General features: G+C 27.5%; 1 protein-coding gene across 3 annotated transcripts; it reads right to left on the reverse strand.

Moving 5' to 3' along the window:
* Positions 1–1,953: 1,953 nt before the first annotated feature.
* LOC111677863 (protein mab-21-like) lies at positions 1,954–13,426 on the reverse strand. Of its 3 annotated transcripts, none has more exons than XM_046946071.1 (4): positions 13,084–13,426; positions 11,687–11,997; positions 4,476–5,029; positions 1,954–4,414 (listed from the first exon to the last, which is right to left on the reverse strand). In XM_046946071.1, exons 2-4 carry the CDS (start codon positions 11,887–11,889, stop codon positions 4,065–4,067), a joined length of 1,107 nt encoding a protein of 368 aa, XP_046802027.1. In that variant the 5' UTR covers positions 11,890–11,997; positions 13,084–13,426; the 3' UTR covers positions 1,954–4,064. The 3 variants fall into 3 exon arrangements, with proteins under 3 accessions (XP_046802027.1, XP_046802026.1, XP_023294835.2); XM_046946070.1 differs by lacking the exon at positions 13,084–13,426 and adding an exon at positions 12,067–13,011; XM_023439067.2 differs by lacking the exon at positions 13,084–13,426 and having other exon boundaries at positions 11,687–13,011.
* Between the last annotated feature and the right edge of the window lie 2,163 nt (positions 13,427–15,589).

Here is a 15,589-nt window from a genome sequence, read left to right on the forward strand (position 1 = left end):
ACATGTCACCACATGTTTCATTATGATTTCTGTTTTTTTAATGGGAGGTATTGTTTTTGAAAATATTTTGTCATTTATTTTGTTTTATTTAAATTTTAGCTTACGGCTTTGGTAAAAAAATAAATATAAATGCATACGTTTTTTTTTATAAAATTTTATTGTTAATACCTTGAAAGGTTGTGACACTTTATTTTCCGGTTTTAGGTTTTGATTTTATTTGTTAAAAATCCTTCGCTTTGTTGTTTTTTTGTGAAGAATTTGCCCTTGTTTAGTGTGTTAATATTATCCTTTGTTTACAATTCATTTGTTTTTAATTAGCGCTATATCCTTTCAAATATTTGTCAATGCAAAATTTTATTAAAAATTTCCTCCCACAAGTAAAATACTGAGAATTGAGAATTTTGAATTGTAAGCAGCTGATTTTTCGAAACAAATGTAAGCAATTTGTGGAACTAGCCATCTATCTATCTATCTATCTATCTATCTATCTATCTATCTATCTATCTATCTATCTATCTATCTATCTATCTATCTATCTATCTATCTATCTATCTATCTATCTATCTATCTATCTATCTATCTATCTATCTATCTATCTATCTATCTATCTATCTATCTATCTATCTATCTATCTATCTATCTATCTATCTATCTATATAAAAAAATTATTTTTTATAATTTTGTCTACGATCAGTTCCAATGCCGCAAATTTCAAGAACTGAGGCTTTCTGATATTCTGAGGTCAACTCTTTCCTTAAAATATCTAGTCATATGTGTATACATATATGATTTTAATAATTTTATGTATATTTTCTTAGCTTGGAATCCACAAATCTATGTCTAAATTCATAAGAATCATCGATGAACTGAATATTCATAGAATTCCTTGACAACAACCAGAAACCAATACAAGCAACAAACTGAAAATGAGCTTATCTTAAATCTCGTTTAAAATATCTTTTTACATAATTGATATTATCGTGTATAAAGGTTAATTTAGATTTAAGACAAACGAACAAAAAACAACATTTGTTGTACTCATCGTATGAGGATTGTCTTGAAGGTCATAAATATAACCGAAAAGAAAAAAAAATGACTTTAATACTTACAGACACAGATACTCTGGCATACCACTAGAAAAAAAAAAAAGAATTTCTTCAGATTTGGTCATGAGACAGATCATTCTTTCCATTTTTTCTCTTCGTCTCAGCCATAAAGGTATTCAAAGATATTTATTTATTTATTCCTTGTATTCGAAACTATATTTTATGTTAATTTTTTTTATTTTATTTTTGGGAAAATAAAAAAAATATCAAAATGTCAACAAATATTTAGTTACGTACAATTCATGAATGTTTCATACATATGTATGTATGTTATTCTCTTATTCTTGGAATTGATATGAGGATCATCATGAGATATTGAGAACAGTAAACAACCTTAGATATCTTTAATTTTGAAGATCTTGTTATATTCCAAACATGTTAACTTGGTCTTTAGCATGTCTTTAAGGTATTTTTATATGTATCTATGTATGTATGCTTGTAGTATGATATGATTGGTAAGGTTTGTGTATGTGACAGGATGGTTGACATAATAAATAATGTTTTAAACATGAAAACCAACTCATTAATAATTGTAATGATTTCGAATTGAAATCTTTTTCTTGAGAGTAACATTTTCTTAAGAATTACAGTGCATGACAGTAAATAAATTCCTTATATTAATAATAACATCAATTTTTATTTAAAATTTTTTATTAATATTTATTTATATAACATTTTTTTGTTTAATTTTTTCACACAATATTTAAAGAACTTAATAATAAAAAAATTAACAAATTTGTTTTTTCTTTAATTTTTACAAAATTATTTTTTAATTCTTATACTTATGTATGTTGTTTTCAAATTGCACATTTTATGTTAATATTTTTTTAATTTAATAAGTTTTATATATTTTTTAGAAAAATATTAAGACTTAATTGTTTTAAACAAAATTTATAAATATTATAAATTATTTAGAAAAATGTTAAGTGTAACGATTTTAGGGCGATTTCGAAAAAAAATAATTTTACTTTTTGGTGTAACATGCTCCTGAATAAAAGGCTGACAAATAAAGTCGAAACACTCAGATCAAGGATCAAGCAGCACTCAAATAGAATCTGTTTCTCAGATTTTTTCATCACATCTTGTCCAGAAATTTGTCTCTATGAACATTAAAATAAAGTTTTAACATCTGACTAAATTTCTTTGTTTTTCGATATATTAGTTTCAGCACCGCTCGCTACTTTAGAAGAAGATATTCTGGACATTGGGCTTAAAATTTGTCAGGCTGTGTTATGTAACAGACGGACAGGCACTGATATAGTAACACTTTGTTTCCAAATATTTAGAAAATTTTCTTTCTTTTAGTTTCATATTTTCTAGGCCTTGCCGCTAGTTCTACACAGAAGTAACCAAACCTAGAATATTTTGCTTTCTATAAGGATTTGATATATTTTGTCTACTTTCGATATCAAACATTTCTTAGAGTATAAATGACAAATGAGTCAAACATTAGCAAAATTCTACATAATTTTTGAGCCCCGTGGATCAGTGCGTCTCGTTTTCGGAGAAAAAGAGAACCATGAGCAGGAATTCACTGATATTTTTACTTTCTCCTTGTTTGCGTCGATCTACGATGAATGGTGACCATTGATATTTCGTCTAAAATCTGCCCTCCGGCTCCTTTAGATCCCAACTTTTTGTTATTTGGATTGCAAGGGAAAAGATCTTCTATAAACTGCTATTGTCACTTCACTCCTCATACATTACTTGGAATGATTTGACATGGGGTCGAACCAGAGAATCACATAATCTGGTACTACGGGTGGCCAGTTGCCCTTAGGACTATGTCCTGGCTGGTCAGATGGTTGATGTTCCTTCAGAATATATCTAGGTAGTAGCTGTGGTTGAAACCCAAATTCGCGGGAAGAATGAGATGCAGATGAAAGTCTGATTCACTGTAAAGTCTATATTTCGAGATAAGTTTGGAACAGTTGCCGATGACAACAGATTCCCCAACAGATAAATGTATATCATACAGAATGAATAAAGTTGTATTCGGTTACGGGTCTTGCCGAGTATACCGAGACTGTGTGTGTCGGATGTTGTTTTCTATGAGTGTTTCGAATGAATGAAAAGTTTTCTGGACTAAATGGTGATGGAAGAAAGGTATCTTATACATGTGACGGGGGCAGCAATGGTCAGAGATCACATAATTAAAATACTTGACCAAGGTGCACACATACTGCATCGCAAATTCCATAATCGTAAATTGTCAACGGAGTGTAATAAGAAGCACAATGAGGCGGTAGTAAGACGTCTCAGAAGCTTACCCAGCGGTTGAAAAAGACTTCACGGTGTTCAACATCAAGACTTCATGGTGTTCGCGTAAAGCACTTCAACATTTATTCGTTTGTCGATAACTGATATAAATTTCAATGAAAATCGTTGCACTAAACATTTTCCTTAATTATACATTACAAATTATCACTTTTGCTTAGTTATTTATGAATTATAAAATCTAATCGTATACAAAGTTATAGGCAAAATCGAAAAAAAACTTTTTTATCATTGTGAAATATTTGAGACTATGAAATGTTTAAGGGTTAGTAAATAATGATTTACAAAAAAAATAAAATATTAAAATTTCTAAAACAATAGATAGTGAAAAAAGAGAGGAAAATTAAAAAATATTAAGACAGATTATCCTGTGATAAATACAACATATGAGTGCCGATAAAAATCTTTTATAAAATCGAAATTAAAACACACATGTAAAGCACTCTTTCTATTAATTATGAATACATATGTATATGAAAAATGTTTTTTATCTAAAATCTAAGGATTATAGTGTAAAGAATTTGTTTTAGAAAAATTTAGTTAAAAAAATCTTTGATTTTATCGTTGCTTTTCTAGGGGAATTTGTTTTCATTTTTTTATACACATTTTATTTTTAAATAATGCTTACAGCAGCAGACTTCCTTTATCTTTTGTTAGTTGGGCTCTTTCTTCTTTAACGTTTTACAATTTTTCAAATGCATTGTTATTTGTTAACATCTCACGTGTTAAACGCCACACCTGTTTGGCTGCCTGTTCTAAGGCACTAGGAGATTTACCTTTAAATAGATCCAAACTAGGTAGAAAATAATGGGGACAACGTCTATACTGCAAACAGGATATTAATTGCAGAAATATACCATTGATACGATCAGCAATGCAAGGTTCATCCCATTCAAAATCTCGTGGATGTTTTTCACATTCATAGAGTAACAAATTTTTCAAGTGGTAGGCTGTTATCGGATTACCGGGTAAGTCCAAATGACGATCTCTTAAAGTTTTCAAAATGCTAAGCAAACGACGACGGCAGCCACCTAAAACATAAAACAATTTATAAAAAAAACCTTTCTTGGTAATTTTAAATTTCTAATCTACCTTGCAACAATCTATTTTCGGCCTCAAAAAAACTCAACACCCAAGCATCTCCCTCCATGCTGGCCGCATTATTTGTTTTATTCTGAAATATGACACTTTCTTTCGACAACAAATCAAAACCTTCCGTTTTAACTTCAGCCACTATACTTGGATGTGGCCAGGGTATATGCGGTAAAGGCCAATGTGCCGCCGATCTTGGCCATATACCCGAACATTTAAATGCCGGTGTTATTTGAACTATATACCGTTCACGTATTCTCAATTTTACCTCCGTAGTATCGCCAATCATTTTCACCATATCACGATAAATACTTTTATCACATGCTTGTGCTACCAGAGTCTGAAAACGTGCCCTTATTTTTCTTGACGACAAATAACCAGAGGCTGTTATAAATTCCACCCATAAGGACATGGATCTTTTGCGACCATCACTTAACTTGAGAACGGCACAACCGGGTAGAGTACCATCATCGACAAAATTAAAAACACCCATTTGATTGAGATATAAAACAATTTCGAATTCTGTGGGTGAGATAACTTCGACGCCTTCATATCTGGAAGAAAAAGAAGATTTATAGATAAAAATTGTTATAATTTTCCTATTTTTAGAAAATTTTCGAAAAAAAAGGTTTAATACATCTTTAATTTAAAGAAAATTTTTGTTGAATTTGTATTTAATTTAAATGTTTTTTAAAACTTCTAATTACTGGAAAGTTTTAAAAAATTTTCTTTTTAGCTATAGTTTAAATAAATAGTTTAAATAAATAAACTTTCTATCTATTAAGAAACCATTTACAAAAACATTTGTATTGAAATAAAAAGCTCGATACACTTTATATTTGTAAAATATTTTAAATAAAATTTCTGTAAATTTCTTTTAAAAGAAAAATTTTCGATATATTTTAAATTTGATTGATAAATGTTGATAAATTTCTCTTTTTATAGAAAACTTTTGAGAAATTACTCTTCTTATAGAAAATGTACGATAACTTTTCTTAAGATAAATTTCTCTTTTTGTATATACATTTTATATTTTGTTAAAAGTTTTATTTTTAGAAAATGTTCATAAATTTCAATTTTTTATAAAAAACTTTTTTAAAACATTTTTATTTAAAATTTGCAATAAATTTTATTTTTGAAGAAAATTTTTAATAAATTTTATTCTTTCATAGAGAATTTGCGATATAATTCCTTTAAACAAAAAAAATGCGATAAATTTTTCTTAAAAAAAAATTGCAATAAAAAATAAATCCTTTTTTAAAAAATGTTTGATAAATTTCCTTTTAATAGAAAATTTTGGATAAATATCCTTTAAAAAAATTTTCGGTAAATTTTTTTTATAAGAAAATTTTCAATACAGTCAATTTTCAATAAATTTAGTTTTTTAAAGAGATTTTTCGATTCTCTTTGATTTTTATTAAAAATTAAATTTATTTATTGATTTTCGATCAATTTACTTTTCTATAAAAAAATTTCGATAAATTTTCTTTTCTATATTAAAAATGTCGATAAATTTCCTTATTTATAGAAAATTTTTAAAAAATTCCTTTTTTATATAAAGTGGTTCCACTTTTTACATTTTTTTATTTAAAATTTGCTATAAAATTCTTTTTTGTTCAAAATTTTCTTCTTTTATAGAATACTTTTGATAAATTTTCTTCATCTAATGAAAATTTGATATAAATATTCTTTTCAGTAGAAAATTTTCGATAAATTTTCTTTTTATAAAGCATTTTTGGTTTTTGATAAATCTTATTTAATGGAATATTTTCGATAAATTTTCTTCTTTTATAACAAATTTTCTATAAATATTCTTTTTAATAAAAAATTTGCATTTTCAATTAATGTCGATTTTATAGGAAATTTTCGATAAATTTCTCTTGTTATGGAAAATTTTCGATAAATTTCTCTTTCAAATGGAAATTTTCGTTAAATTTCTTTATTTATAGGAAGTTTTCTATAAATTTTTCTTTTTATAGAAAATGTTTGTTAATTTTTTTCTTTTATTTGATAAATTTCTAATTTGATAGAAAATTTTTGATAAGTTCCTTTTTTATAGAAAATTTGCAAAAAAATTCTATTTCTAAAAAATGTTAATAATTTTTTTTTAATTTATATACAATTTTCGACACATTTCTCTTTTTATAGAAAATGTTTGATAAATTTCTACTTTTATAGAATTTTTTCGATAAATTACTCTTTTTATAGATACGTTTCGATAAATTTCTCTTTTTATAAAAAAAAAATTAAAAAATTTCTAATATTATAGAAAATTTTCATAAAATTCCCCTTTTTATGGAAAATTTTCGTTCTTATAGAAATTTTAATTTTTTTTCAAAAATATCTAAAAATTTTTTTTGACAAATTTTTTCCGTAGAAAAAATTTCGACAAATTCCTCTTTTGTTTCTTAGTTTTTAATGAAAAATGTTTGACAAACTTTCTGTTTATAGAAAATTTCTTTAAATTTCTCTTTTTCAATCATTTTTCAAAATTTTTTCAACAATTTTTTTTTAGAAAATTTAAAATAAATATTCTTTGTTAAAGAATTTTTTCAATTAGTTTTCTTTAAATAGATAAATTTCCTTAAATTTTTTATAGAAAATTTTTAATAAATTTTCTTTTTAATAAAACAATTTTATAAAATTTAAAAAGTTTTATTTTCTATACAAACATTTTCAGTTAATATATTTTTTCTTTAATTCATTTATTAAAAGAAAATTTTATTTTTTTAATAATTTTTTATCAAATCACTATTTTAAGATAATTTTTCATAAAATTTTTAATTTTTATAAAATTGTTTGTTTTTGTTTTTACATCCTTTGGAGATGTTTTCGATTAAACTACCCTCTTAAGAATTTCCGTTTAGTTTACAATTTTGTGAATGAAATTTTTATTTTATTAATTTTCGCAAAAATATTGATCAAATCCTTATCAGAAAAATTCCAATAAACTACTCCTTTGCAAACATTACGTTACCTTTCAATCTACTGCCAACATTCCCACATTAATTGATCTTTTGTCAACCTTCAAATCAATATAAGCCCACTTGATTATTGTGGCAGCCATGACGACAATGATCGTGATGACGCCTGATGCAAAGAAAAGACTGAAGAGAGTATTAAAGACTCATTCAACCATAAAACAATTAGCACTTATATACACATGCATTTATACAAACATATTCAGGCGTAAAACAAGTAGTATTTTATGTTTTTTTTCTCGTTTAACACTTGAAGACAGATTAAAAAGTAATACATACAACACACAAACAAATTGATTTCTTTGGAAAGATGTAACAACAGATTTTGACAGATCTTAAGGCAATTTCAATACATCATCAACAATTTGTATGTGTGTTTTGTTTGTTTTTTTGTAAATATATTTTTATAGCAGATTTACGACACCAACTGTAAAGTACAAACATGTATTCGTAATTATCATGGGTGTTTTTTAAAAGGCTGCCACAACAAAAAAAAAATAATAAAAACCACATCTAAAGTGGTAGCAATTGGACACCCAGTGAGAAATTGTGATCATTTAAGATCCATATTCTAATTTATGAATTTAAGTTATGAGTCATGTTAATTCTCTAAATATCAGTAATGACTATAGTGAAAATCTTTTGCTGATTTAAAAATGATCTACTTTTTTTAATAAAAAATTCCTATTGGGTCTTTTAATTGGCAGTAGCTGGGTATGACAGCTCTTAAATACCACATTTTCTTTTACTAACTAAAAGAATGTTTTAAAAAAATACAAAGTAAATTTTTGTTTTTCTTCTTCGATTCCATTTATTGTTAAGTCATCATCATTGCCAGCCTCAACGCCATTGCGATCGTGATCTTCATCATCATTATCACCATCTTATGTTCATAAAAGATCATTTTGGTTTTTCTTTAAAAGTGGTTAAATGTGCACTATCAACGCCTTTAAAGCCAATGGTCCTTCTAAACTCTATTGAATGTTTATTTGAAAAAAAAAGTTTTTTTTCTTTTTTTTTGCAAAAATTTCTGTTCAATTCCTTGTTTTATTTTCTTGATTTTTTCATTTTAGATACATTTTAACAAGATTTCTTTTTTTGTTTCTGTTGGTATTGTTTTTTTTTTTCTTAATTTTGTCACTTAATTGGTGTTAATTGTTTTTTGACAGTTTTCATTTCATTCTTGGTTTGTATTCACTTAGTGACGTGTGACAATTTCATATTCACTTCAGTTCACTTTTCTGGTTGTGGTTTTATTGCTGGTTTGTTGGGATTTTAAAAATATTTATTAAATTTTTAGACATTTTGAAATTTTTATGAGTTTAATTGGTTGTTAATGTCTTTTTATTATTTTTTTTATTATTTTCAGTCATATTTGTCTTGTTGGTGGTAAAGTAGAGGTAAGTGCACTTTGAACAATTCAACATACTTTTTTAATTTTTTTAAAAAATAACCAAATTGACACCAAAGTGCTTATAATTTTTTAATAAACTCCGTTGACAAAGTATGTATGGATAGTTGTCGAAACAACAACAGCAACGTAGAAAAGATTTGAAACTTTAAAATTTAGTTTTTTTTTTTTTAGTAATTTTTAAGAGTGAAAACGATATTTTATTAAAGTGATAACGCTTTGTTGTCAAGTAGAATGTTGTGTTGTCAAATCAATAACAATACATTAACAAAGCTACGCAAATGAGAACAATGTATTATTGCAAAAACAAATATGTGTTGTCAAAATTACAATGGTGGTTGTCAACATGATAACTGGGTGTTATTTAAATTTTATGCATATCTAATTGCAAAATGTTAACAAACGTAGTGAAAGTCATTGCCTCAGTTATACATAACACATTTATTACTAACTAAAGTTGTGGACATTTAAGTAAAATTTTAAAGGGGGTTATTTATGGGGACCTGGATCTAATAAGGTCCTAAAATTATAAAATTCATGAGAGTCATAAAGGCTGGTATAGAACTTGGTTTTACAGATAGGAGGCTAGGTGAAATAATGAATCGATGTTAACCATTTTAAATAGGCTGCGTTCCTGGGACACTAGAAGATTATGTGCCAAATTATGCGGACCAGAGCACTAAAACGCCCTGCAATGACGACCAATGCTCCTTTAATCATAATATGTATATGGTTGTGTGCAGGTTTGGGGAATAATAATTACAGTAAGTAATTTATTATATGGTCAATTACCATTACTGGTAATGTGTGATTAAGCAATAACTAATTACAAATGATTTTAATTGAAACTACAATATTTGTAATGTATAATTCACCAATAACCAAATGCAGTTAATTGTAAAATTTAGGGATTACTATTTTAATTGACAAAACTTCAATTACAATTACAATTGCAAGTAATTGTAAAAGCTTCAAGTACTTACAATGTAATTGTCCCTAAAGCTTAATATATCGAATGTGTCTGTCTATTACATTCAAAGAAGTTTTTTTTTTTTGACAATCATTAGGAATGAGTATAGATAAGTTCAAAGTTAGAATAACTTATTAAAAACCAGGGAAAACGATTATTAAAGTTAACAATGGTTTACTACACACTATTTCCATATAAAAACAGGTTTAATAACCATTGCTAACTTAATAATAGTTTTTGCATAAGGCGGTTTAAAATTTTACTTCTGTTTCGCAACATCTTTGGAAGTTAAGGGATAAATAAAGTGGTGACTACCAATTTTAACTTCGCCGACTTCCAAGAGAGTTATCCGGCCTAAATATTACTTAAACTTTTTGTGAATGTTATGGAGTTTAAAAAAATAAACATGAGTGATAAAATCCCACCCTTTTGGATTCTAGTTATTCAAACACCATATATGTATGTCACTAAAAGGTTTCAGCTTTTGTTCTATAAACTTAAAATCGGTTTAGCTTCACCTAAATTACTAAATTTTAATTTCTTAAAGATTCGAAAATACGGGTTATTATCCGTACCTTATGATTTGAGATTCTTGTTCTACTTGGTTTCGTTTTGTCTCACTATGTAATTAGTTTAAAGTGTATTAGAGTATTGTAAGATTCACATACATTAAACAGGGTTAAACCTTGTAGGGATAAGATGTAATATTATCTATAGCCAAGGGCTTGCCTTCTCGCTTCTGTTAGAGGGTTGATAGAAGACTTAAGAAATCCTTCTGTTGAAACCTATTAGAAGATCATTCGTTAAAGGCTTGTTAGAAGACAAAGCTATATCGTAACGAATATAAAAAAGTCTTTTGCTAAAGACATAATAGAACATCTTCAGTTAAAGGTTTTGTAGATTATGGACATAGGAAATTTTCTTGAAAATCGTCCTTAAGATTTTTTTTATAAGAATTTTTTAAATTTTTAATAAAAACAATCTAGTTTAAATAAAACTTTAATAAATTCTAAATGTCTAGTTTTTTTAACTTAAAGATATATTAAGATTACACATACAGCTGGCAGACTATATCTACCAGTTACGGAGGTGGTGAAAATGGGGGTTTATACAATTTTCTATACAGACATTCTATAAAGCCTTTGATGGATGCATGGCCCTATTTGAAGAAGATTTGTATAGAAATGATGTGGATAATTTTACTAAAAGATGATTTTCTTGAAATACGCTTAGCCAGCAAAAATAACAAATAGTACTTTACAAAAAATTACATTTATCACCATTTCAAAAGTAGCACTAAGTGAATTTTTTACCTTCTATGATGTTTATTGACTTCCAAAAAGCGAAAACAAACCATTTTTTTAATGAAGATAAACTATTTTGTAAAGGAATTTTTTGAATTAAACCAATTTTATTTTGGAGTTAATTGATAAATACATGTAATTTTATTATTTATGTTAATATTATTTGAATCAAGTTGAAGTTCCTAATAACCTCCAAAAAAGAACACAAAAATGACTTCCTGAGAATGGCTTCATATGTAATGAATTTGAAATCAAATAAAAAGAACATCCCTCCTATAACTCAATCATCGCTTTTTAAGGTCTTTTTCAGTACGTTCATGGAGTAAATTCAACTTCTTTTTCGTTTCTTTGGAAGTTCTGTTTTCAATGCAAAGCACATAAGATTTCGATATATTGAATACGAGGTTTACATTATTTAAAATTAATTTATTGAAATGAAATATAAGCGAAAAAAAAATGAATTTTTCTTAATTTAACAAATCTGATATTAGATTTTAAACAATATGTTACTGAAATATAAAAAACACATATAAATAATATCTTACCTGCCATTACACTCAACTAAACTAGAGATAAAACGAGGTTCCTGTAATTCGACCTCTTTTAAAATATCCTGGACAATTTTGCAAATTTCGCGAATGGCCGTAGCAGTTTTAAACATGCGAGCTTGAACACGTTCAGCACAATAACGATTCATCTGATAGATCATGCGCGTCTGGGCGGCCATCATATCAGGCGGAACCAACATGGCGGCGGCTTTTGCTGCGGCGACAGTAAGTCTAGAAAATTTTACAAAAACCAGCACAAAACACAAAGTTATGATTGTAATTTCCAAGCGAAATTCCTATTTTTTTTGCTGAAAAGACAATAAACAATTGTTTGTTTTTTTATTTTCACGCCACAAAAGGTTTTTTTATTGTAGTACTGTTTTTGCTTTGTAGTCTTATGTAGAAATTGAACGTTTGTAGATAGTTTTTTTCTTTGTACAATATTTTTTTTAGAAGAAGCCGCCACAAAATTCACATTTGGTAAATAGTTTTTTTCTTTTTTCTTGTATTTTTTCCTCTTATTGTCGTTGAATGGTTTAAATTTAAAATTCAAAAAGATTTAAAATCACTGATTGTTGTACGAGAAATGTTGAGGAGTATAGTGCGAGCAGCAGCTAGCTGTGCACATTATGGCAATAAGAAACAACGAGCCGTTAAGTTGTTGGTAAAACATTAACGGATGCTTCTGGTCAACAAACGAAACGTAAAACAAAAACCAACCAAAACTCCTCTAGAGAATACGATGAGAAATCAAATCAATGCAATTGCAGTTTTGGCCTAAATGTTGCCATTTAAAAAAACGAGTGAGTAGACAGACGGACAGACAAATATTTATACATATAAACCATACAATACGAGTTCGAGTAGCAAACAATTTCCTTTCTTTTTTTGGGATGTGATGATGCGATTTTTGAAGTCGTTACGAATCCAATATGAATAAACAAAAACCGACGAAATGCAGGATTTTAAGTTGTTTGGGTATTCAATGTAATTTTCCAGTTGTTGCAGTTTGTATTTAGGGTTTTTTCGTTTATAGTTGGATGGTTTTTTTCTTCCACTTCAGTTGTATTTTGCTGTTTTTCTTGGGGAACGAAATGACACGCGTCGTGTAGTAAATCTCGCGGATATTTACAGCTTTATCCTCAGATAAAGAAGTTTAATACCTTTAAAAATACACAAATAAACATTGAAACAAACGATACAATTGTATACAAACTACCAACACCATCGCAAACATTTGTATACAATTCACACATCATATGAAACGTCTCGTTTCGGTCGTCCAGTGCACCACAGCAACAACAAGAGCATGAGATCCGGTGCTGCAGCAGCTCTTGCACATTAAATATTCTCACAAGACACATTCACAAACAAACAAACAAACAAACACATACCTTACACATTGCATGAAGTAGTAGGCGTGTATGTAATGAGTATGTTATCGCTTTCGATGATGTTGAAGCCATTCCATTTCTGCTGCTGCAGCAGCAACAGCTATTGATGCGAGTTTGTATGTATAATTTTGTCGGTTTTATAGAGATATCTTGTAGTTAAGTGTGAGCGTACAACAATAATTTTTAACGTTTTCCCAAGTATCTAACAGATGTATGTATCTTTTTTAAAATTTTTGCTTTTATGCAAAAAAACGTTATTGCACTTTTTTATTTTTTACTTATTTTACACACACGTATGTATTTGAAAAATGTATCTATAAATTACCGGCGGTTTTTATCTTCACGATTTCAAGCTTCTCAGTTAATGTGTAGTATCTTTTAAGATTTATCCCTTTTTTTTAATATTTATCTCTGATATGTAGTCTTATATATGTTAAATATCTCTTAGATACTTTTTTATATATTCATAATATTGTTTATAAATATAAATGTTTTAGTGTGTGCGTTCAATTATACATAGATACACCATGAATTAGGCTCCTCCTCTTTATAGAAAAAAACACAATTCTCTTTGTATTTGTTTGTTTTTTTTATATACAAAAAACATTCTCTCGAACTTCGTTGGGTAGTTTTTGCTCTCTTTATTTGTCCTCATAGTTACAGATACATTTGTGCTAAAGGTTGCCAGATTAAGATTTTTGCTTCTTCATTAGTTTCCACCATTTAAAAATAATAAATATGTATTTCTATACATATCTTTATAAATTTATCTTGCCATTTTTTGAAAAGAGAACTGAAACAGAACAGAACTACAACGGAAGTGGAACAAAACTAAAACAGAACTAAAATAAAATTAAAACAGAACTAGAACAAAACTAAAACAGAACTACAACGAAACTAGGACAGAACTAAAACATAAATAGAACAGAACTAGAAAATAATAAGAACTAGAACTAAACCAGAACTGAACCAGAACTGAACCAGAGCTGAACTAGAACTGAACTAGAACTGAACTAGAACTGAACTAGAACTGAACTAGAACTGAACTAGAACTGAACTAGAACTGAACTAGAACTGAACTAGAACTGAACTAGAACTGAACTAGAACTGAACTAGAACTGAACTAGAACTGAACTAGAACTGAACTAGAACTGAACTAGAACTGAACTTGAACTGAACTAGAACTGAACTAGAACTGAACTAGAACTGAACTTGAACTGAACTAAACTGAACTAAACTAAACTAGAACTCAACTAGAACTGAACTAAAATAGAACTGAGAAGATATGTGAATGTGAAAGTTTCTTAAAAAAAATTCCTAAAAAATTGGTTCTAAAGTTTTGAATATATAAATAAGGTATTGCTCAACCCATAAATTTGCTAACAATTTTCATCTGGCATCTTAATTTCAGCTATTTCAAACATGTGAATTTTGTTCCAAATTTTATTTTATTATTTTACATAAAACATTTGTTGGCATTTAAATAAAATTTATTGTTATAGTACATACTTTATTATTTCAACATTTCCAAAACTTTTAACGTTCCCGGGTTTTTCACCTTATGTACACAACGCTCTGCGTCCATTCGAGCATTTCATGTAACCCCCCATTTATTACTATAAATACAAAATATTTACAATTTGTGGACTATAATTTATCTTCATGTTGTTTTATTTTTATTTAAGCATTTATTTTATGTATTTGTATTCCTTTATGTAAAAAGAGAAGTACTTGGCAGTTTGTTGCCAGTATCTTCCAATACAAACATCATCCCTGTTTTAGGAAATGTTTGAAAAAGTTTTATATTTCACTTATACCAATTTTGCTTGCCTGGTGGACTGTCAGTCTCTTTTTTATATATAAACAATATATTTACCTTTTCAGTATATTTTTTTCCTTTTTTTTGGGTAAATTATGTATCATGAATACCAGAATTAATGCCGTAGTTGCTATTTTCTGACAGTTTTCTATGGTGGAAATATTTTAATGTCTGCAGTTTTTATAGAGTTTGTATTTTTTATTTTATTAAATTAAAATATCACTTTAGATTCGAAAATGATTAAGTGCTTTGGTTGTTTGTAAAATACTACATTTTAAATACAGTTTCATTTGTAAAGAGAAATTTATTAGTGATATCGGTTACAATATTATAAATAATTTTTATCTATTTTTGTTTTTATCCTGGGAGGGTATGCTAACATTAACAGTTTCCTTGTGGTCATTAAATTTACGAATTTAAAACCTATTAATTTTTAAAGTTCTAGTTTCTAAATTTTGGTTGATACCAATAAATTTAATATTTGTCGCAACCGAATATTTAAAATAAAGTTCTGTTCAGATCTTGTTCTTCAGTTTTAGTTAAGTTCTAGTTCAGTACTAGTTCAGTTCTTGTTCAGTTTTTTATTTCAGTTTTATTTCAGTTCTAGTTCAGTTCTAGTTCAGTTCTAGTTCAGTTCTAGTTTAGTTCTAGTTCAGTTCTAGTTCAGTTCTAGTTCAGTTCTAGTTC

This window comes from Lucilia cuprina, chromosome 3 (assembly GCF_022045245.1).
Source record: "Lucilia cuprina isolate Lc7/37 chromosome 3, ASM2204524v1, whole genome shotgun sequence".
NCBI classification, from domain to species: domain Eukaryota; kingdom Metazoa; phylum Arthropoda; class Insecta; order Diptera; family Calliphoridae; genus Lucilia; species Lucilia cuprina.

What these genes read in the sequence shown, in the direction of transcription:
- LOC111677863 (XM_046946071.1), bottom strand. Translation starts at nt 11,889, where the DNA reads ATGTTGGTTCCGCCTGATATGATGGCCGCCCAGACGCGCATGATCTAT. An exon ending in TTAGTTGAGTGTAATGGCAG is followed by an intron (nt 5,030 to 11,686) that starts GTAAGATATTAT and finishes TTTTTCTTCCAG; the next exon opens with ATATGAAGGCGTCGAAGTTA. An exon ending in CGAAAATAGATTGTTGCAAG is followed by an intron (nt 4,415 to 4,475) that starts GTAGATTAGAAA and finishes TTTATGTTTTAG; the next exon opens with GTGGCTGCCGTCGTCGTTTG.